The sequence below is a fragment of the Haliaeetus albicilla genome, chromosome 1 (assembly GCF_947461875.1).
Source record: "Haliaeetus albicilla chromosome 1, bHalAlb1.1, whole genome shotgun sequence".
NCBI lineage: Eukaryota > Metazoa > Chordata > Aves > Accipitriformes > Accipitridae > Haliaeetus > Haliaeetus albicilla.
The window spans coordinates 51,798,572-51,822,038 of record NC_091483.1 but is presented as its reverse complement, the minus strand read 5'-3'; the positions used below and the strand labels follow the sequence as shown (position 1 = coordinate 51,822,038).

Genomic DNA, 23,467 nt, shown 5'->3' with positions numbered 1-23,467 from the left:
CTTTCCCCCCTCACCTCTGACTCGACGGCGGCGGCGCGGGCGGCGGCACCAATCGCCGGCCGCGGCACCAATCGCCGGCCGCACCGCCCTTCCTTCGCGCCGCCCTCCCTTCGCGCCCTTCCCCTCCTCTCCCCCTCCCCCGCCCGGGCGCGCGGCGGTGACGCGCCGTGCGTGCCGCCGCGGAGGGCGTGGCGCCGCCGGCGGGCTCCGGGGCGGCGGTGCCGCCGCCGCCGCCGCCGCGCGCATGCGCGAGGCAGGGAGGCCGGGCTGCGGTGCCGCCGGTGCCCCCGCGCCCGCCCGGGGGCTGCCGCGGGGAGGATGAACTGGCTGTTCCCCCTCGCCAAGGGCGGCGGGTCCTCCTCGCCCGCCGCGCCGCTGCCCGCTCTCACCAGCCTCCAGCAGCAGAAGCAGCGGCAGATCGAGTCCCTGCGCGGCGCCCACGCCTCGTGAGTGGCCGCGACCGGCCGGCCGGGGGAGGCGGCGGGGGGGGGGGCGGCGGCCTGTGTCGCCCGACCCGGCGCCGCTCGGGGCCCGCGTGAGGCCGCGCCTCGGGAGGGTGCCGCGTCCCCGCCCGCCTCACGGACACCCAGGGACGTGATTTCGCCCCGTCCCCTCCCGGCGAGGCCCGGCTGGGTCCCGCCGGCCCTCGGCCGTGCGCGCCGCCGGCGGGGCGGGTAAACAGGAAGCCGGGCCGCCGCCGCCGCCGCCGTAGCCCGGGCCGGGCAAACCCCGCGATGTTTCGGGGGCGGCCGGGGGGCGGCGTGCCGCGGGCCCACGTCGGGGAGAAACGCGGGAAACGGAAAGCAGTGGGAAACCGAAAGCATGATTTGCCGTCCCCGCTGGCTGGGGGGGTTGTCGGTGTGGCTCGGCCGGGGGATCGGGCGCAGATCGTGGTGCCCACTTAACCCCGGCCGCTTGACCGGAAAGACAGCTGCGTTATTTAATGGGGTTTTTTTAAGTGTGCAAAGAGGTACGGATTGCCTGAGTTGGAATACAGCCCTCTTTCTGGAAACTGGCTGTAGGCGCGTAGGTAGTTCTTTAAAAGTTCGGGGTAAAACATACAGTATAAAGGAGCTATGCGTCGCAGTGCTCGCATCGGCAGTGGCATAGCAGCCCTACTCTCTCTACAAACTACTTTTCTGATGTACAGTGCTAGCTTGCTAATAACCGACTGTTCCTTAGTAACTTGTTTTATTTAGATGCTCAGCAGAGGCAGGTGTTTCTTCCCTGTTCAACAGCCACACTTTTTACAGCAGAACACCTTCCTCTATCCTGAGACACTTCAGCTTGTCGCTATGCTGATCAGTTTTGCCTACATTTTAGTCTTTTAAAAGTGTTCATCTTCTAAAAGGAGATCCACACTCCATGTATTTCAAGTTATATTTTCAGTGAACGCGTAAGCATTCATCATGTTTCCTAGGATGTCTGTTGAAGTCGAACAGTAGATGCCTCCAAAACAATCCAGAAGAAGAAAGGAGAATGTTTTCTGTTATGTCAGGCTGAGACTAGGAGCGGAAGAGATACTTACTGTATTTCCAAGTTTAATAATTGCAGATCACTATCCTAGTATTTTGAATTGCCACACAGGAAACATAAGTATGACAGTATTGCTAAGTATTGTTGCTTGCTTAAACTTAAACCTGTTCAAAGCCAATTTCACAAATATTTTTGAAAGGCAGTTCAATTTTCTAGGGAGCTGTGTCTGTGGGTACGCAGCAGCTTACCTAAGTGGAAGTTTTTGTTGGACTGGCCTTACTTAGCCTTTTATTACTATACTTTTTTTCTCTACCAGGGAGATGAGCTCACCCCAAGTTAAGTCCTCAAAACAGGTGATCAATTTTTCTCAAAGTCAGCTTGCTGGACTGGTTTACTACCTGTTTGTAGAGGCACCAGTTCAAGCATAGGCAGAGAGGGAATGGACCCTGCAGCCAGGAATGGAGATGAGGGGTAGGGAGACGGCAGCTGCTCAAATGTAACTTTACAGCCACGTAAACTAGCCTACCTGACCTCTCTTGACGATAGGTGTAAAAAAAAAAACCCCAAAATTAGGCAAGGAAGGAGTAAATTCTGGCAAAGTGTACAGTTTTCCTAAGAGATATTTATTACTGAATAAATCTGAGTAACAGTGCCTCAGATTCAGTGCTTGTAGGTGTGTGTATTGTGCAAGTTTTCAAAAGTGCAAAGTGTTTTTGGGTGGGACTGATGTGCTTTCTTATGGACTCCATAGCAGCACAGATCTATAGGATGGGAATATGCACTAAGCATTGCAACAGCATTGTTTCCTAAGCAATGAATAAATAAATGTCATTCTAGTGTTTGTTTTGTCTGATAAGTATATTTTGGCATTCATTTATGTGTATCCCAGCTGCTTCTCACTGAAATGCTCAAAATACAATTCTTGGCATGGTGTAGTTACTGAAGTTAAGTAAGTTTGGTTTGTGTTGTCTTAGGCCGTAAAAGCCCAGGTATATGTGATCTTAATTTCATTAAAGTAGCTACTCTTCCTTTTCAGGATCCCTCACAGTTTAGGAGCTTGAAATCAAGTTTTTGTGTTTAAAAAACAGTTTTCTTACATTTGCTGTTGTTCTAGCCAAAGTTAAGAATGTGTCATTTTTCCAGTGTAGCCATTCCCATTTGGGGAAGGGACAGCCAAGTTTATCAGTTCAAGGTTTTGCTTAAAGGAGCTTGTAACAGTTTGAACAGCAAAATGAGATTCTGGATTTCTCGTTTCTCTCTCCCTGTTCTCCTCTTCCTCCCGAGTTCCTATAGGTTGTGCACATGAGTGGACCATAATTATATACCCTTCTCAAAAGGATTTTGTAGCAGGCTATTAAAATGCGTGACATGATTACAGGGCAGGAACGTGTGTGACATTCCAGTGAGAATCCTGCAGTTAAGAATGAGGAGGTGGTGATTTTGGTGTGTGGTGTATCACAGTAGAGCCCTAAACTCTGATTCTCCTGTGCTGAAGATAACTGATAGTGTCTTCAAACAGCATGTGATTTCGCAGGGAAAGAGCAGATACTGAGTTGTCTGTAAGAGGAATAAAGCTGGGCTGTGGAAAGCAAGGTGCATAGCTAGGTTTGTGTCTTACTCCATTTATTCCCGAAGCTCTGAAAACTGGCGTTTTAAATTCTGTGTGCAGATAATGTTTTGGAGGGATGTGAAACACTCCTAGCAGTACACTTAACATAAATTTGCAGGTAATATGTTTGGGTTTTTTTGAGGAAGTAATTGTATGGAGTGTACCTGGCAGTGGATGGAGGGGCATTTCTGAAGCTGGGTGCAAAGAGGCTTTCTGGGAACACGCAGCTGCCATTATTCCCACTTGGAGCCGTGTTCCCTCCCTTTATAAGGGAACCTTAGAGAGATGAGGGAGAAGAGTATTATTAACCAGGTGCAGGCAGCAAAAATACGTGGAAGAAGAATCAGTCTGCTTTTTAAGTTTGTTTTGATTGAGGCATTATAAGATGAAGTTATTTTTCTGCCCTCCTTTCTCTCCGAGTCCCAGCTTATGCATGTTCGTATTATCCAGAAATTCTGCTTCTGAGCCAAGTCTTCTACTCCTCCTCCTCTTCCACATTCTTTGAGATGCCACCTTTCAAGACAGCCTTGCAGTACATTCAAATTGTAGAGTGCTTTGAGTAGTGAAATCAACTTCCTATTAATGCAGCTGTTTTAAAGATTTTTCTCAGTAACTTATCTGTTAGAGGAGAAGCAAATTTGGATTTGGTCTTACCAGATTTCATAAGATGCATGTTTCTTCAGCTGGTGCTTTCAGGGGGGTCTGTGTCTTGAGTGTCACTGGATTACAGAGCTTTATATTCTTGCAAGTAGCTCTTCTCCAGATAATTCTTGAAAATATCTGTGCAAGTACACAGAACTTGCTCCATGTGGAAAAAACTACTATTAAATAGTAAGCTAATCTATCAAGGAAGAAGGTCTAGTGTAATGTATGTTCTAAATATTGATCTGTAGGCAGTGTTACAGAGTAATACTTAGTTGTGAACCAAGTGTGATGCCTTGGCAAAGTAAATGTTTTATCAGATAAAATTCAGTATATAAAAAAAAAATCACTGATGTGATGTCTTAAATTAAGCCAGTAAGTGGAGAAAAATAAGCTGAGATTGTTGTCAGATCAGTGAGTAGCACAATTTCTCCTGCTGTATTTCCATTGCTTGTGATCATGTATGAGTTTTAAAAGCTGAATCTACTATTTTTTGCTTTAATCTTAATATTCAATGTAGCATTCTAAAGCATATTAACTTATTCCAGCATTTTCAATTTTATTCTTACAAGACATTTCAGAACTAAACTAAATAGAAAGGTCTGAGGTCATGCCTTTTTTTTAGACTTCAGGCTGTTATATTGACCATGAATTGGATGCTAACAATTTCTTCTTTGACAGCATTGCAGAAATTCAGAAAGATGTGGAATATCGGCTGCCATTCACTGTAAACAACTTGACAATTAATATTAACATGTAAGTAGAGTGAGATACCTCTATGCACATCTTGAAAATTAATTTTTTTTCCTCAAAAAAAAGTAGTAATAGAACATAAATGGGTCCCATCTCATAACTAATTTCAGGAACTATAACCTGGATTTGCATTAGTAGTTTTAGTGCCATGAGTGAAACTAGTTCTGTACAAGATACAGATGCTCAGCTGAAAGCAAAACTATATTTTGCTGTGCTCAGCTCCTAAGATATCTCCATGTTTTTAGTTGAAGGTAAGTAGGAGAAAACACTTGAGGGTTTCTGATGACTTTGAATCCCCTACAACTGCAAATAAACTTAATTAGTCATTTACTAATCTGCTGTAACTTGTAACTCTTGCCCCAGTGAAGCTTCTGGATAACTTAAGTGATTTATTGTAACATTTCCTGTGAATTTACTTTGGGGGGTGCTTTTGCTCTGGCAAATATTGATGGTATTCTATTCACACGTTTTTTTATTACTTTAGCCTGATAAACTTGCCTGATACTCTTGCAGGTTACACTGCATTATCTTTGTAGTAATAACACTTCTATTAGAAGATACTCTCATTATGCTACAGCTTTTTCTTTGTCCTTGGACATAATTGCTTCATTGTTACTCTACAATTTTGCCCACTAAATGCTCCCTTCAGTTCCGTGGAAGTCTGATATTCTAATCTGTCTGACTTCCAATTTTGTAACTGAATAATCCTTTTGTGTGCTTCATCATTCTGTATTTCTCCATAACTCTTCTTGTAGAAAAGTAAGTTTATGTAATTAATAGTATTTTTTCTTTGCATAAGAAGCCTTCTTATGCAAACTTTATCATGGGTGGTAGCTATAGTAATGATTATTCTTGTATTTGCAGCTTGCTTCCACCTCAGTTTCCTCAGGAAAAACCAGTCATCAGTGTTTTCCCACCTGTGAGACATCATTTGATGGACAAGCAGGGAGTATATGTGACCGGCCCATTAATAAGTAATGTATGCATATTTTGTAGCTTCACATATATCTACTATTAATAGCAATTTTAATACATGTCACACTAGATTATTGCTAATACTTCTGGTAAAAAAGACTAGTACAGATCCTAGTCCCTCTCAAACTGTATTTTGAGGGCTCTGAAAGCAAAAATTCAGTAGTGTTCAGTATACTACTATTTATTCTTTTAATGCTACCATTACTGAGTTGAGTATTGCATATATCTGAAATTATTTTAAGTTATGATGGCTTAGAAAATTCCTATTACTTTTCTTGTTAGTACCAATAGCACAGTTCTTGTTTCTCTACTGTGTATTCCATATAAGGGAGAAGGATGCTTTAAGACTCTTTTGCAACGTAGGTCTTTCTACCCTAATCCTAATAGAAAGATGTCAAGGTTTTATCCCTAATATTTAGGATTTTAATATGCTCTTCTTTTTTTGTTGTTGTCCTTTTTTTGTTTTCCTTTTTTTTTTCCCCCCTTTTCTCTGCCAACAAGGATGTGGTATTTTTTGGTGGGGTGGGAGGGAGGTTATGACTTTTTCAGAATGCAATTAATGCTTTTTGTCTCAAATCTTGATTTCCTCTTTCTCTGTGTTCCCAAATGTAACTTGGTAACTAAGGTGGGGTTTTTCGGTTGTTCATCAGAAATGTTGTACTTGATTAATTCTCCATTGATAATGGAATATACAAAAGACCTTTAGTTTCTATTCGGTTCTGGGTGGCTTTATCACTTTATTTGGAGCTTACATATACACAGTTTCCATTAGCTGATATGTCTCTGAAATGGCTCCTGGCACTGCCGTGGGGGTATAATAAACAGTCAAGTTCAGCACATTTTGGAACTGTTGGAATCCAAGCATAATTTTTCTTCTGCATTGGGTTTTGGTTTTTTGGTATTACCAGTTTACAATGCACTCGGATCTTGGAAAAATTATTCAAAGTTTACTGGACGAGTTTTGGAAGAATCCTCCAGTTCTGGCTTCTAGCTCAACATCATTTCCATAGTAAGTATCTATAAACATGGTGAATGGAACCATGTGTATTAACTTACATTTTTAAAAAAAAGATGAAACCAAATATTAGGAGGGCAGGAATGGGAATAATGTAGTGGATGTATTGGGAGGCATAGATTCCCTGCCCTTGCACAATTTCATGTGCAAACTTAATGGCATGATTGTATTGAGAAGAAACACTAGATTTCATTGGAGTTACTGTATCAACATGCTGATGTAACTTTATGTGCTTCCGTTTTCTTGAAAAAGAATAAATGTTTACATTATCAGATGAAATCTTTAATTTGCTGTAGATCGTGATCTGAGCAGTTGTGTTTCTTCATATTCTGTTCATAACCTTCCGGGCTTACAGGCAGCTTCTGTTGCACAGCTGTGCAGCAGAAATTGTGCAATTTAAATAATTGTATTAAATATGCAAAAGTGGTCTGAGACATTACAGCTTTATCAGTGCAAGTATGGTTCTCGTGGCTGGCAATGATACTGAGTTTAGATGCAGCCGCAGTTGTGAATTTTTAAAAAAATCATGTTATTTAGAAGTAATTATGGGTGTGTTGCTCAAGCTGTTAAATGCTATACTGTAAATAAGGTCTAACATATGACACAGATGCATTTCTCAGGACTTCTCAATGGAAACAATTTAAATTTACACTCATAAATTTTTGAGAAGTAGTTTTCTTATAATTAAGAGTGTAAGTGTGTATTTGGCTGCTCTACAAGAATATGATTTAATGGAGTTGTATATTATGTTGCAGTATAAGACATAAAGTAGACTTACTATGTTGGAAGTAACTGAGAACAGAAAATGCAAAGTTTATGGTCATTTAAAAATTCAATCTTATGTCTTGTATGTGGTCTAGTAATTATAATTCAAATGATAAGAAATGTGCTGTAAGCAGTTGGTTGCTCATGGTTGTGTTTTTTTGTTTGTTTGTTTTTAGCCTTTTCAACAAACCAGCTGGAATGCCTCCTTATGCTCCTCAGGGGTTTCCATTTCTTCCTCCATACCCACCTCAAGAAACAAATAGAACAATGGCAGCCGTGCCTGTTGCTGAATCAGTTTCTTCAAGCTACACTACAGACAAGCCTGCTGCTCCCTCTTACGGCTTTATTGCTGATCTGCCACTACCTGTTCCGACAGCAGAAGCAGTGCTTCAGGTCTGTGCACTGAGTTTTGCTGCTTAAGCTATCAGACACTGGGTATAAGTTCCCTCAAGGGCACACTGGGCATTGCCGCAAAACTCAAGGGAACAGTCTGAGCGACTGCACTTCATTGTTTTGCTGGAGCTAGGAAAATGAAACTGTCATTCTGGCTTTGATGAAAAGTTTTTTAGAACAAACTTGAAGTCAGAGCAACAAGTTTGTCTTTCTGAGTTTCAGAGAAACTAGTGTTATGCTAAATATCTTTGAATACCCATTTTTTGGAGCTGCACTCCCCCATAGTGCAGCTGTGATTGTTTCTCCAGCCATAGAAAATTAGATCCTTTTCTCTATACGGGATTTCCTGCCCAGAGCCTATCAGGTGAGAACGACGTGCAGTCTCAAGCCTTTATGTGTAGAGTATTTACTTCTTGTTTTCATGCTTAAAATAGCTTCTCTTCACAGATCTTGTATGTGTGTACTCACAAACTCCCTCTCACTGATGCACTCTGGAAGGACTTTTTTTTAATGTCCTCCAAAAACTTTATATCTAAATGTTTAGTCTTTAATCAAATCTTGTCTTTAGAAACAAAAGCTTTCTTAACTTTGGAAGACACTTTTCTAGCTTTGTAGAATTTAAAATTTCTACATTCTATGAAGACAGACTTTTTTTTCCTTGTCAAAGACTTTTTTCCTAAGAGATATAGCTTTGAAAACCACATGAAAAAGATCAAATGTCATTCTCTTTCTCTGCTCTCACTTCCCTGAGTCATACTCTTCCTGTGTGTTTCCTGGGTCATCCAACTGTTGTCAAATGGAGGACATGGCAAGACAGAATTATTTTCCTCCAAAATTGACTCATGTTCTATGACATGCCACCCCAAACATCCCCAAGTATTTTGTTGCCATGGCTGAGTTGAGACATCTTCTGTTTGGAGACTAGTCCTACTGCTTCTTACTGCTTTTCCTACTTTTCTTGTTGCTGGCAAATACTCATCTCCAGTTTTGGATTAATCAGATTAAATATCAAGAAATTGCTCTTCAAAAAATCTGCTAAGCATTTCCAAACTTCTGTTTAGGTTGGCCAGAATGGATTTACTTACAAGATGCCTGATGTTCCTGATACTTTTCCAGAACTCTCAGAACTCAGGTAAATTTTCAGAAGGTAGCAAAACTTTCCATAGTCATTAAAAGGCAATTACTGCTGGTCTGTATCTGATTTTTGTCTAAAGTCTGTATATATCACTGAAAGGTCTTTGTGGAAATTATAAATAGGAGAACGACCACTTACCAAAATTGTACAGTCAGAAAGTAAGCCAGCCTTGTATTCAAATGTGCTGCTTGTTTAGGGTTTTCTCAGCAGGAACAATATTTTAGGATTCAACAGCAGGAAAAAGAACATTTATTTTTACTTTTCCTAACTACTAGTGTTCTGCTGTCTTCTGGGGCTTTGCCAGGGACTTAATTTCTACTAATATAATAAGTGTAACTTTTGAGGGAGGAAAGTGGACAGGGAAGTGGACTTGAGACTGGTTCACGAATTACATTCTCTTAAATTCGAAAGGACTGTAGCGCAGGGTAAACAATAGACTACGTTGTGAGCAGTTCAGCATGTGTAGGGGTGTTGGGTTAGATAAATCCAGGTGGTAAATGTACTAGCTGTCCCAGTGCTTCCACATGTAAATATGTACACATATTACGTAAATATTTTCATCAAAATCATCTTGTCACAATTAAAAAAAAGTATTAGTTATTGTTCCTCGCAATTTGCTCAGATCTAATGAGACAGCCTCCTAGATCAGTTGGGATTGAATAGATTACAAATTAGCTATTAATTCTGAAAAGGTTTTAGGAGATTGGTTTCTTTCTGATCTCACCTCTTTATGGTGGTGTCATAGTTTAGTGATTGAAAACTCTCTCCTTTCAGAAAGGAAAAGTCCTTTGGCAAGAAGGACTTCTGGGGGGGGGGCAGGGGTGTTTCCCTTGACACCTTTCTTAAGAGCCTGTTTGATTTAGCTAAATCAGCTGTAAGTTCTAGCAGCATCCTTATTATGTAGCAGAAATTGTGTTTTGTGTGTTTAAACAAAACATTCTAATAAAGTTTGGTCCTTCCAAAAAGACTAGATTAAAATTCCATGATTCTTCTGGTGGTAGTTGAGTTAAATCACAAATGGTATTGCCGCTGTTCTGAGTAGCTCTATTGTGTGTAGGTGGCAAGGTTTTGGTAGCTGGGGGGCTGCATGGGTGGCCTTTGTGAGAAGGGGCCAGTGCTGCCCCCATGCCAGGCACAGCCAGCTTGGCAGCAAACCCACTACAGGACAGCTGAGTCACTCAGTGAAGCAGGTGGTGCCTCTATGAAAACGCATTTTAAAAAGAGCAAATGCTGCAGAAGCAGTGAGGGTTGAGAGGAGGGGTGCAAAAGTGTGAGAATCCTGCGAACACCAAGGTCAGAGAAGAAGTGGGGGGAGGTGCTACAAGTGCCAGGGCAGTACAAGTGCCATCTGCAGCCCGTGGAAGTTTTGGAAGAGACCACAGTAGAACAGGTACTTCCCTGTAGCCCATGGAGATGACTAGGCTGGAGCAGATACCCACACTACAATACATGCAGAACCCCACACTGGAGCTGGCGGATATGCCCTGAAGGAAACTGCAGCCATAGAGAGCTCACACTAGAGCAGTCTTTCCTGCCGGGAACTGCAGTGTGTGGAGAGGGACCCATGCTGGAGCAGGGAAAAAGTGTGAGGAGGAAGGAGCAGCAGAGACAAACTGTTACAGGCTGCAACATCTGCAGTTCCCCCCCTCCCCGCACTGCTTGGGGCAGGGCGAGGTAGAGGAGTTGGGAATGAAGGAGTGAAGTTGAGCCTGGGGAGAGAGGGGGTGAGGTGTTTTAGTTTTTGTCTGTCTCACCATCCAACTCTTATTATAATTGGCAATAAATTAATTTTTCCCAAGTTGAGTGTGTTTTGCCTGTGATCGTAATTGGTAAGTGTCTTTGTCTCGACCCACAAGCTTTTCCCCCATATTCTGCTGAGGAGAGGGACTGAGAGAGGAGCTGGGGGGAATGTGGTAGCTGGCCAAGGTCAACCCACTACAGTAGCATTAAAAAACACTTTATAGGAAGTAAGGCTTGAAATGAGAGGTATTTTTTAACTCGCTGCTTTTTAAGCTCACTGCTGCAGATAGTAGAGCCCACAGTCCAGGAGAAAGGGAAAAAATAAGTTGTGGTCAAGTGTCATGTATCTTTAAAGTCCCAATAAATGCCTCAAACTTTTGACTTCTGGCAGAAATGAGTAACTCTACACATAATGTTTGCTGTTAGCTTTAAATCTGCTTTCTTTCTGTTTGAATATAGTATATCGCAGCTGACCAGTATGAACGAGCAAGAGGAAGTGTTACTGGAGCAGTTTGTGACTCTGCCACAGCTGAAGCAAGTCCTTACTGATAGAGATGAGTTAGTGAAAAGCATTGAAGAGCTGGCAAGTAAGATGTCAAAACATTAGCATCTGTGGCTGTGTTCTGCGAACTGAATCCTTTAAAAAAAGTAGTAATAGTGACTTTGTTTTACAGAAAAAAACTTGTTGCTGGAGCCTAGTCTCGAGGCAAAAAGACAGACGGTATTGGATAAAGTAAGTGAACAATAAAACCTTTTTCAGAAATAGTAGTTGTAATATTCTGCTTTTATCAGGGGGAAAACGTTCTTTTTCTTCTTCCTTCCAGTATGAGCAGCTCACACAGATGAAAGCAGCCTTTGAAAAAAAGATGCAAAGACAGCATGAACTTAGTGAGGTATAATCTCTATGTCATGTTATCCTTTAAGAATACTTCAATAAAACTGAAGTTTTGATTTGTATCTTTATCCATAAAGAATATTCTTCTGGTTAAACTCTAATTTTATATGAAATAGATTCACATCAAGTGTGAAATAAAATGAGATGAAGTACCAAACAGTTTGAAAGCAAACCAGTGTTACGATTGCACTAGTGTTTTTTTGGGTTGGTTTTGGTTTTTTTTAACACTACAATAGAAGCAAAGTTGGAAGAAAGGAGCATGATAAGCATTTAGAGCTGTTCTTAAGCACAATCCTGGGTCAAACCAGTTTTAAGAACAGAATGATTTTTAAAGAAGGCTTGTTTAATTAATGGTACCCATTTAACAAAATAAGCTTGTAAAAACAGATGAAAATGATTAAAACCATTGGTTTAGGAACTTACATTCTGTGATTCACTGGGTACGCTTCTTTTGGGCAACATGTTACATGTGCTGTCAAACTGCACATTTTAAAGTGCCCATAGGGTAGAGTCATTACTTCAGAAAGCAGTTTGTGGAAGGAGAGTAATTTTTTTAGTCTAATTACCAGTATGTGCATTAGAAGATGTAACTTCTCATGAGCCAATTTCTGTACTGAAATCTTCATTATTTGCAAGACTTGTCACCTGAGAATACAACAGTCCATTAGAATAGTATGCATAGTACCTGAATTTCAAAATGCCCAAAAAGTAACAAAGTACAAAATAACAAGCAAAAGTTACGTGACAGCAAACTGATTTTTTTCATAGGTGATCTAAATGAATTAAATGTTTCCTTACTTGAAAAGCAGAATAGACTGACTCCTAATGCTTCCTTTCTGTGTGATGTAAGTTGGCTTTGAAGTGGGCGGAGGTAGTTGGCATTGAGAAATTTTATATTTCTGTAAGAAGCCACTTAAGAACAGGACATAATACCCTACTGCTATATTACCTTTTCTTTTTTCTAAGTTAGATTTGCTGATTCGATTTAATAATGGTTAGGAGGCTGAGAGTTGGGGAGTTGCAGCTGGATTTTTGTGCTGTTTTCCACATAATGCTGTATCTTCATGTATTGATGTTCACTGTGCACTACTGGGTATCTCCTGTTACCTCTCCTTCAGAGTTCCAGACAAGTCCGTACTGTGGGTGAATTTTAGTCATCTTTTATTAGAGCAAACTCTCCTTATTTTTCACCAAATTAATTTAACAGGAAATTTATGATTACATCACATTTTTACAGTACATAAGTAAAATATTTTTCATGGGGTAGGTGAAGGGTAGTCCGAGCATCTAAAATCTATAAATATGTTAATTTTGCAGTTCTGGCTCTGTACAGACTCCTACTGAAGATGTGAATCATGTTCTGATTAACTGCCCAAACATATTAGAGGAAAAATAATGAAATTATATGCAATAAACAGAAATAAGGTTTGAAGTTTATAAGAACAGAAGGATGAGGATACTGGTTTAGATTAGCAGCCCATCTACTTCTTGAGTAGGTGCTTCTTCCTTTCCTGTCTTCCTCTCCACAGTCATTTCAGGGGTATTTAAATGCTGAACAGTAAGTGCTTTTTTTACCTTTTTATACTTCCCAGGCTCACTACTGAGTTTCAAAAGTAGATCCGATTTATTGAAGACACTTGGAATGCTAGTTCTACTTGGAAATCATGCACTCAAAAACCTGTCAGATTTCCAAACTGAACGCTTTCTACAATGTAGAGTGAAAGTTCAAAAGCTTTATACATTTGTGAGAATGGTTGTGAATCAAGACCTGTACTGGCAATGCTTTCCTCACATAGAATCCTTTCTGGTTTAACAAGCTGTGCTGTTTCTTGGAGATGAAGCTTCATCTGGTCACTTAGGCTTTTATGTAATAATAATGCTCTATTCACATATTCCACATTTATATAGTCATTTATCTTTCTTGGAAATGTAGGTTTTGATGGACAGTTTAACATTACATAGGAGTTTCTATTTTCTTAGAGTTGCAGTCCAAGTGCTCTGCAAGCCAGACTTAAAGTAGCTGCACATGAAGCTGAAGAGGAATCTGACACTATTGCAGAAGACTTCTTGGAAGGCAAAACAGAAATAGATGACTTTCTTAGTAGTTTCATGGAAAAGAGAACGGTATGTAATATAATAATCATTTTAATCTGAGAGATATACAACACATAGTGAATAAATTTAAGACTTAGAGTTTAAGCAGTCCTGTGATACAGAACAATGCTTAGGAAGCTCCCACAGAAGCAAAATATATCCCTAAGTGGCTTCAGTCTATTTAGAATATAATCTGCATTCTGAAGGCACATATTTTTAAGGTGAGAGTGCAAAAGTCACCTGCATTAGACCCTAGTCATGTGGTGTTGTGGATATTTTTGTGTCACTTTCTTCTGTATGCTGTATAGATATAGGGAAGATGGCCACATGGACAATCTTAAATTTGGTAAGCCAACGTAGAATGACATGTTATATTAAGCAACCTTAATGTTTAATTTATTAAACTTCTTAAACTAATTATTCTGTTGATGGGTATCACCAAATAAGTAACTGAGGTTCAAAAACCACTGTTCTTGCTCATGCTGTGACAAAAGCAACTTACCAGGTAGTATACCTTTCTTTAAAGATGCCTAATAAATGCATTTCATAACATAAGAGACAATTCTTTTCTCTTCTAAGCAGTTGTGGATGGAATAATGTTATCAATATAGGCAGTTGTGCAGCCTGAAGCTTGGAAGGGAGGTGGTTCACAGGGCTTTCCTTTTTTAAAGAGCCTGCAAAGTAGTTAAATCATTAAAGAGAAACTGTAGTATGCATTATAAAAAATTTCTTTCAGAATTCACTCTTCCTATGTCTTGTTTTGTAGCTCTGCCACTGTAGACGAGCCAAAGAGGAAAAACTTCAACAGGCAATAGCAATGCACAGCCAATTTCATATTCCGCTATAGGTAAACTGCTGTTTTAATGTTTGTAGTGAACTCGGTTTTTTTCTTTTTTTCCCCCAGTTTACCTCATCACACACTTAGAAATTGCTAACTGTAAATGGATTTGTTACGATGCTTAGTGTTCTAGTAATGCTTTCTGTGGAAATCAAGTATGTACTGCATCTGTTGTTAGTTGTATTTGAAACATAACTTCTGGAAGAGTTAAAATATCTAATTATGGAAATTTGTCTTTACAGACTTCCTGCAAACTACACCTGCCAAGAGAAAGAGTGAAAAACCCAATAAAGCACACTTTTTAATAACTATTATTTGCAAATAAGCATTTCATCTTATATGGTTGTATTTATAGAAGAGATTGTATACAAAGTTGGGATGGTTTTTGTACAAATTAGAATGTCTCTTTATATTCTCACTGTAGTCAAGAATCCTTCTATTGCAATCTTTGCACTAATTTCTTGTATTTATTGTTGATAGTTCTTATGATATTTGAGTTCCTGCTGCTATACTCCATTCTTCAGAGATTAAATACCTAAACATGTAATTTTGACTAGCTTTTTACATTTTTATAAAAACATAATTCATATATTTTGTATTTTGAACTTTAAACATAGATTTGGCTTGATCTGTGGAAGAGTTTGAGATAGGTGGTGATAGGACTTTGGAAACTGAAGAAGTTCATAATTTGAGATTGTCAGTGGATTCACAAGCTGTCCTTTCTTGAAGCCAAAATGTTTAAGAACAAGTTTTTTACTTTTAAGTAATAATACAAAACTAAGTATAGCCTGTATTGTGTTCTGGGTAAGTATATTTGGATTAAGCAAAGGATGTGTTGGAACAAATTATAATGGAATCAAAATAGAATAAATGATGTCTGTGTAGATTTGCTCTGTTGCTCAGTAGCACTGATGCACTTGATTTCAGGAGTGGCTTGGTACCTACCACTGTAATTAAACACATTTTTCATCTAATAATTTCATTTTCATATTTGTTTTTAGTTAAAGGAAAAATAATCAGGTCACCTCCCAGTTCTGCTTATGCAATATGAATATGTTCATCATGTGAGGAACTCAACAGCACTTTGGAGAATCTAGTTCTGAAGTTCATTGCTACTGTGAAGTAGCAGTTATTTTTTCCTAATTTTAAGGAACAAAGAAACTAATTTGGCTGGAGTTGCGTAGTGTGTTATGTTAAGGCCGGTGACGGAATTTGGAAGTGAGACTTAATTCTGCCCTTGCCTCTGGTGAGCAGAGTTCTTTTAGGATGGGGGTATATCTGGTGAGAATGGATAGGACCAACTGCAGTATTCTATAGGAGAAAAATATAACCCCTAAATACACACATGTATGTTCTATCTTGCTCTTACAAAAAGACACATTCTTTTTCTTAACCTTGTCAGTGCATTAAGTTTTCATGGAGACAGTGAAGTTCCAGAAGAACAGAAGGAATTGTACAGTTCTGAGAAATAAATACGATAAAGCACTGATTAAGTAATGTATCAGGAATCCTGCTTCTTTCTTGTCAGGAAGCAGTCTAGAGATAAACCTCTTAGCCAAGACACTGCCTCTGTGTTACCTAGACAGGGTCACAGAACATCACAGATACAAGTCTCAAACTAAAGCATGCCAGTCCAAACAAGTACTTTTCTGTATTGTGAAATTCTAGGGAAATGCAATAAGGTATTTCTTCTAAATTGCAGAAAAGTGAGTACATTTGGAGTTATGAAAATCAAGTAAGTGCAAGAAGTCTGTTCCACAGGCTAGTGAATCTTCACATGGGGCTTTAGTTTCAGCCCTGTCATACTTTACAGCACTGTGGTTGTCTGTCTTGAGCTACTGCCTTTCAGGGTGAGAAAACTATTCACCCTGGTATTTGATGGGATTTTTCTTTGTAAAGCTGGTCTGAATTCTGAGATGAGATTTTCCAAGAAAACAGAACTATGGTCCAAATCAAAGAAGATACTTAGGTGCCTGAAAATATAAACAGGTTGTAAGTGCCATGGTTAAGCAATAATTTTAGAGTATCTTCTTCCAAATAACATTTTTATTGATACAGTACTGTTTGTATATGGACATAGCACTTCTGCTGATGTGCTAACTAAAGCCCTAATTAAAAATGAGATCATGTAGGTTTCCAAGTGATTCTGGACTTGGGTCTCCAAGTAGCGTGATTTCTGCAGCTCTGGAGAAGAGTTAGATTTAAGTCATCGGTGTTACCTTCTTGGCAAACTCCCATCTATTTTTGTGCTGAGTGTCCAAGTCATTTTGGATCTTTTTCTGAGTAGCTAGCTAGCAATCTTAAAGATTAGACAGACAATTCTGTACAGGGCTGATTTTTTGTTGTGTCTTCCTTGTAAGCAGAGAAGGGAACAGATGAGCAAACATCTGGTGCTTTTCCTGAGTTGGGCTTGTATCTTCTTTACACATTTTATAATGGCATGGAGTGACAGACTTCTGTCCTCATCTGCCTCCTCCTTTTGAATGTTATGTGGTATATTATGGTGCTCTACTGTAACTGAACTCTCTAGTCAGGTCACCTTCAGGGGACTTGCTTCCCAAACTAGTACAAGTTCTCAACACTTCAGCTTTTCCTCTTACGTTACTTTTGTGAGCAAATTTACAAATTCAGGACTTCTCCACAGAGTCCTTCTGATGGTAGTGGAGGAAGGTCTAGGAGAAAATGTCACTGTTCAGTGCAAGTTCTTAGTACAGTGTTTCTTGTTCAGGGATATGAAAGTTTAAGGTCTTCCCTTTTCTCCCATTCTGTTCTCTCATATCATTGTTCCTATTCTTAGGATTTTTTTCCCCTATTTTTTAGCCCCTTCTGCAGTCACAAACCCATCTTCTAGAAAAGAAGCACAGAAGAAGTCTCTGTATTCAACAGTTACGTACTGCATTAGCTACAGGTATCCTTTCACATGCAGGAATGGCCAGTCTGTTTCTGGCCTTTAAAGGACAAGCCAACCTGCTGCTGGTTTGGGGTTTGGGTTTTTTTCTTTCCTTTCAGTCCTACACTGGGTTTGCCAATGGGAACATTTTTCCTTATAGGTAGTCTTCATACATTTACCAGAAGACTTAGTAGAACACTGATAACACACTGTCAGAATTAGGTTTTTTGGATTCTAGCATGCTAGGTCACTGTTAAGTGCATTCCTTACCTTATTTTGCCAAAACGTGGCGTGTAGGTGTAAACCTAGCTTTAAACAATTCCTGTGAAGTGTAGGGGAATGGCAGCTGCTGTTAGATGCGTATTCTAAAATCTTTTGAAATGTGTCAAGTGAACAAGTGAAGCAAACTGGAATAATAGGTTACATACAGTGACTTGTTTCTGGAGAGCCTTGCACTATGTCATGCTGAGGTGTTCTGCCAAGTGGAAAAGTGAAATAATTGAGTAAGAAGTACAAGAGTAAGGAGGTGGCTTGTCTCTGGTGTTGCAGTAGTTTGGGGTGAGGGTAAGGGTACATTCTGTATTGTAACTGCTAATTGAGTGTGGGTTTTTCCTAATTTTAATACCTGATCTTACTGCAGAATGTTTTCTGTAGCTGAGTTTAGGCCTCTTGTTCTCCCTAAGTCAAGTGATTACTTAAATCCAGAACTGAACTCTACATATAGCAATTGTAACCGATGCTATTGCAGACCAGAGAAATTTTAAAATTTAAGTCTGAAATCAAGTAGGTTTCATTTTAGGGTGATCTTGTATACAGCTGGTGTTAATGGTACGTTCTGCTGGGGCTTATAGAAGAAAGTTTTCCTAGATTTCACAGTGTATTTGACATGCTAACCTATCTGAAAGACAGGAATTATTAGGTACGTACAGCTATGCTAGCCGCCACTACAAGCATGAGACTAAAATAAAGTTAGTTCTAAGCAGTATCTAATGATCTACTATAGTTCTGTTGTTTGCTCTGTACGTATTCCTGCAGCTTTGCCACTTCGGACTTTGAACAAATGTGGAAGCTAGAAATCTTTTAGTCTTGTTTCTGTCCAAGTTCTCACTACTCCCTTCTAAGACTAGGATAAGTCTTTCTAAAAGAGAGATTTAAGAGACCTTCAGGTAAAACTGAATTAAAACTCTGACAACAAAGTTAAGTCAGTTATCACAGCCTTATTGTGGACATTATTCTGAACAGTAAATACGTAGTATGTTAAACCTATAAATAAAGGCTTGGGGATTTTTAATATATCTTGTAATTGTCTAACTTGCTGATAGAGTTGGGCATTGCAGGACTTTTTGGGTGGATACAGAATTGTGTTGGAAACGCATGCAGTAAGCTACTCAAGGACAAACTTTTAATCTATGTGTGTAGTGATTTGAGCTTTTCCTGTTTAACCCTTTCAACAGCAGTAGTTCTTGGAGCCACCTTCACTAAAATGGGCTTTGAAAACCCATACTGCATCTCCGGCTACTGCTGTCGTAAATGCCTTGTTTGGGTCAGACACCTGTAGAGATAAAATTTATATGTAGTAATAAGCTACAAAGAAAGCTTGTGTATCAATAATAAGGGAATACTTTAGCATGAAGTTCTTCAGTCTTCGGAAACAGAATAAATTAATCTGAATAACCTCGGCAACCAGCAGACATAAAAATGAGTCCTTGCCTGAATTCAGTCACAATGATTCTGGTGGACCTATAAGGTTTCATTAGCTTCTTCCCAGAATGATTTATATTAAAAGACCACTAAACTTAATATTTTAAGATTTAACATCATTTGATCTGCTGGCTCCAGGTGCTCTACTGGCAATTTAAATAAGTAAAGGTGAATGTTTATTTTACTTCTCATCACCCCACTCTCTGGCAATGTTTCTGGCCTTTCTGAATTTGGGGTTTGCTGTACACTTGGCCCTAGATCTTTTGCAGATTTTTCACTAGTCTTATTACTGTGATAAGTAGACCTGCTTTTAGCTTGCCCCACCACATGTTCCTCCCTTTCCAAATGAATTGTCAGTGACTTACCTGTCCCTGGAGGATTTTTGAGTCACTGTGGTGTTTACCTATCTCTGCACTACAGTGTGTAAGGGTGACCAGCCAACCAAAAAGCTGCACTCAACCTTCAGCCTACGTGCAGAAGCAGCCCATTTCCTTGACTATGATGTTTGTGATAAACTTGAGGGCTCTGTGTGCAGATCAGGGCAGTGTCCACATAAAAGCATCAAGTTAGCTGATCAACAGTGACAAAATGCTTATCTTCATTGCAAAGGCTACCTCCTTGTTGCTGGGTTTTAAATGTTACTAGTTTGTGTCATCAAACATCTTTCATCCTCTGTAAACTGGTGCTCTGGCTTGCCCCTAACTTCAAAGAATGTAGTTCCCTGCCTTACTGGTAATTTTACAAAGAGCTTTCCTTCCCTGTCTCCCTCCTTTTACTTATTTTTTTTCTTTATCTCTCCTTACTTTTAATGATATCCTGGTATCTGAGTTGTACCCTCTTGACTTTTTAATTTTATTTCTCAGCTTTTCAGAATCCATTACCAGTTTACCACCTTTGTCTATGTCTTGTGTAGAGCTACCAATAAAAGCAGCTAGTGAATATGTTTCCTTTCTGTTCTTTAGATGGTGATCTTTCATAGAGAAAACTTCAGCTGTTTGATCTCATTGCCTTCAGTGTCCTTTAGATGCACATTTTCATACTAAAGAACAGCCTGAACCTAGTGAGGCTAAAATTACACACAAATCTATAATGCTCTTCTAATCCTTTCTTTCCAGCAGTTTGTGTCCTATTTCAAATTACAGTGGGCTTATGCCAAATTTGCAAGGATTTGCAACTGAGGGGGGATGTCCACAAGGCTATGAGAAATCGGTATAGTTCATAGGGTGATTTTCTCATCCTTTTTGTTTCGCATTCGCTTAAAAAAAAAACAAACAGGGGTGTAACATGCTCCCATACAATTAACTCAATTGGCAGGAGCCTCAGTTTTCTTAGTTATCAGTTGTAGATTCCTCCACAGCTTAAACTACTGGATTCAGGTGTCAAAGTAGGGAAGATGATAGATACAAAAATCCCTTGATCTCAGTGACAAAGTGACTCTTGAGTAAATGAAGAGCTATATTACACAAAGTGGGAAAGCAAGCCTTCCTTTCATTCACTGGTGTGAAATAATGTAACACTAAATGACCTAAGTGTTTATTTAAAAGTGTTTCTCAGCAGGCTAATAATGCCACAAATACATACATTGCAATGAAAACAGTAGTAGCTAATGCAAAATTCCAAGGACGGAAGGACACATCATAGAGGGCTGCTAAGTAAAGGCTTAATATAAAATGTTAATATCTTAATATTTTAGTTGTAAAGCTAGTTACAAGGAGTTGCATAAGCGACATGAAGACAGTGCTTTGAATTTGCATATATTGCTGTTCTGCGTTTATTTCTAGACGTGTCTAATAGGACACAGTACCATCATACGCAATTTTACATTTTAAAGATGTGCAATAATATTGCCCATTTTCAAACTCTTTTTTAGGCAGAATATTTGTGTGTTTTATTTTCATTGCTGACTTCGCAGCATGGTTCTTTAGTTTGAGAAAACCCATTGAAAATCTCCTTTAATACCATAAATTTTACAGGCTATGTTCAAAATACGAAACATTTTTAAAAGTGCAATTAAAATCAGGGCTTTCATTTATTAAAAATGCATAAAGATTAAAAAACAGAAGGCTAGATTCTCAACAGAGTATAAATATAGCTGTATTTATTTCAGTTGAGCTACAGTGATCTATCAAATTGAGGATCTGGCCTTTCCAGTATAATATTAAGATAAATCTTGCTGTTAGGAACTGAATTATTTGTTCAAAGACAGCAGCTTCCTTAAGAGGATATTAATAATACTGAAGTTTACCTACTCATTTTTAATAATGTAAGTTCATAGAACAGAATGACAAGCTGTTCCATAAAAGCAGACTGAATAATAAATCTAAAGCTTCTAAATTGAGGTATATTTATATAATTTAATTCTGCCCGTAAGTCTGTATTTGAAGGAGTAGTATGAAATGCAGTCAAAGTAAACTTACTTACATTACTACCGCTTTGCTTTACTGGAGTTCAGTACCACATTGTCTCCAAGCAGGTAAGAGCAGCTAAACTGCTTGCTTTAATTAACAAAAAAACCAAAACCCAACACCCCCCCCCCCCCCCCCCCCAAACTTGGAAGAATTATCTCCTGATATGGAAGCCTTTTTAGTGAGCTTCAAAACATCCCAAATTTAAAACATTTTTCAGTGGTTTACTTCTGTGCCTATGATTATGAAAGCTATTACTCCTGCTCTTAAAAACTATGAAAATTCTTAAACCAGACGATCAAACTTTCTGTTGTGGTGAATCAGTCTTTTTCTTAAGTTAGCATTGCCATGCTCTGTTCAGGTTGGCAAATACTAAAGGGAAATTTTGTGCGAGGATAAAAAAAAACCACCCTTGGTTGTGGTTGGCCTATTTTGAAATAAAATTCAGAAGAAATACTCTTTATAACAGTTCCTTTATGGGCATAATGTTCCTTTAATTCTGAATTTGGAGTGATACTTTCATAAATGATTTTTATAAGTGGTTTTGGATTCCCTGTTCTCTCTACTGTATATGTACCTCACTCCCACTCAAATAAAACATTTTCAAGTAGGAATCAAAATAGGCTGGAGAATTTGGGGGTTTATTACCTTTAAAATTTTACCTTTATATCTTACGTAGGCAGTTTGGAACAAGGGTAAGGTATAAACAATCAAACTGGAGAACAAAACATAGAGGCTAGAGTATACTGCCTAATGTACCTTTCATTACAAAGGGATGGTTTACCATAAAGGCTGTGTAAGTATTGTTACATTCCTTGAAGTTTTGCTCACAGAAACTACTGAACTTTCAACACTGGTTGAGAGTTGAGTACAATGGGATGCATTCACGTGCAGCAGCAGCAGCTCCTTACTAAAGGATATTTTTGCAGGATCAAAGCTTCATTTGTCCCCTAAGCAAGCATGTCCATTTGTTAGCTTTACTTTGCTGTAAAGGATTCTAGTAGGAGAATATGCAAAATAATTGTTGGAATTCAAAATTTAACACCTCCCATGAAAAAAAAAGTGAAGAATATACACAGTAAGTCTGAAGCAAAAGCTCTACAAAAATAAGTTTTGACTGATTCACCAGTAAAGCTAACACTAATGAATCTTCAGCCTTGTCCCTATGACTAAGAGAGTACTTTGGAATTTCATGTCTTTGGAGAAGAACTATTATTTTGTACAATAAATAATTATGGAAATGTACAATGTAAGGAATAATGTACAGCATTGATAAAGTTAAAACAAACACAACATTGGCTTAACTAAATATAACAGCACATATTACCTTTCTTTAGCATTATGTCTTAAAACTAATAATGGCTTGTTCTGCTTAGATCTTTTCCTACACAATTGCACAGTTCCCGTTCTTTGGATTATTTCTTTAGGCCACAAACCACTCCCGTTCTTCATCTGATGAAAAGTTGTGATTCCAGACTGTGACAGACTCAACTTCATCTGGATCCTTGCTGTTGTGAAGGTATTTCAGACTGCCAGAAATACAGCCTCATCTGAATCCTTGCCACTGTCTTCGCTAGGCAAGCAGCCACCCCCACTTGGGGATCTACAGCTTAAGTCCTCCACACCAGACTCCTGATCACTGTTAGCTGAGAGGTCGGGATCAGAGCTTTTCAGGTTGTCCTGTGTCAAAATCAGGGCTGAATCTTCTTCATCCCCTTGTGAAGGGCTCCGGGATGGGAATGATTTCAGATCGTTGCTATACTCCTGGGGAGTGTTAGCTAAGCTGTTGTTGGAAGTAGAAAGCCCTAACTGTTTGCTTCGGTCTTGTGGCTTACTCTTGACTTTATTATCATTTAATTGCGATTTCTGAAGATTCGCCAATCTCTGAAATAAAGGAAACAGTGTATATTATAAGGACACATTTAGGGCCCAGTAATCCTCTTAAGTGTCTTTGCCTTTAAAAAAAAAAAAGAAAGAAACTAGGTTCAGAGCCCAACCCAACTGGCACCCTTTAAAACTGCCTATTAGCATTTATGGAGTATGAGAAGTGCACAGTTTATCACTAACCAATGCGGAATTGCAGCATCCTTCTGAGTTACAATTCCTTCTGAGTTACAGAAGGATATAAAATTCTTTCAGGA

The 23,467-nt window shown here is 39.2% G+C and overlaps 2 protein-coding genes across 4 annotated transcripts in view; one reads left to right on the top strand and one right to left on the bottom strand.

Annotated features, from left to right (window-relative positions):
• Positions 1-179: 179 nt before the first annotated feature.
• Positions 180-23,247, top strand: VPS37A (VPS37A subunit of ESCRT-I). 2 transcript variants are annotated; one of them, XM_069789255.1, is made up of 12 exons: positions 180-446; positions 4,409-4,483; positions 5,345-5,459; positions 6,364-6,464; positions 7,412-7,628; positions 8,690-8,760; positions 10,963-11,090; positions 11,178-11,236; positions 11,328-11,396; positions 13,379-13,522; positions 14,259-14,339; positions 22,754-23,247. In XM_069789255.1, exons 1-11 carry the CDS (start codon positions 319-321, stop codon positions 14,337-14,339), a joined length of 1,188 nt encoding a protein of 395 aa, XP_069645356.1. In that variant the 5' UTR covers positions 180-318; the 3' UTR covers positions 22,754-23,247. The 2 variants fall into 2 exon arrangements, with proteins under 2 accessions (XP_069645356.1, XP_069645348.1); XM_069789247.1 differs by lacking the exon at positions 22,754-23,247 and adding an exon at positions 14,573-21,441 and having other exon boundaries at positions 181-446.
• The window catches only part of MTMR7 (myotubularin related protein 7), a 52,855-nt gene continuing 49,820 nt past the window's right edge, over positions 20,433-23,467 (bottom strand). For both annotated transcript variants that reach the window (XM_069789225.1, XM_069789234.1), the window contains one exon: positions 20,433-23,210. In XM_069789225.1, the coding sequence (XP_069645326.1) occupies positions 22,851-23,210 (360 nt within the window). In that variant the 3' untranslated portion in view covers positions 20,433-22,850. The remainder of the gene's footprint in view (positions 23,211-23,467) is intronic.

Bases quoted from the DNA above. Each gene is read 5' to 3' on its own strand.
- VPS37A (XM_069789255.1), top strand. From the start codon at position 319: ATGAACTGGCTGTTCCCCCTCGCCAAGGGCGGCGGGTCCTCCTCGCCC. The intron at 4,484-5,344 runs GTAAGTAGAGTG...TTGTATTTGCAG, and splicing joins TTGACAATTAATATTAACAT to CTTGCTTCCACCTCAGTTTC. The intron at 13,523-14,258 runs GTATGTAATATA...CTTGTTTTGTAG, and splicing joins GTTTCATGGAAAAGAGAACG to CTCTGCCACTGTAGACGAGC.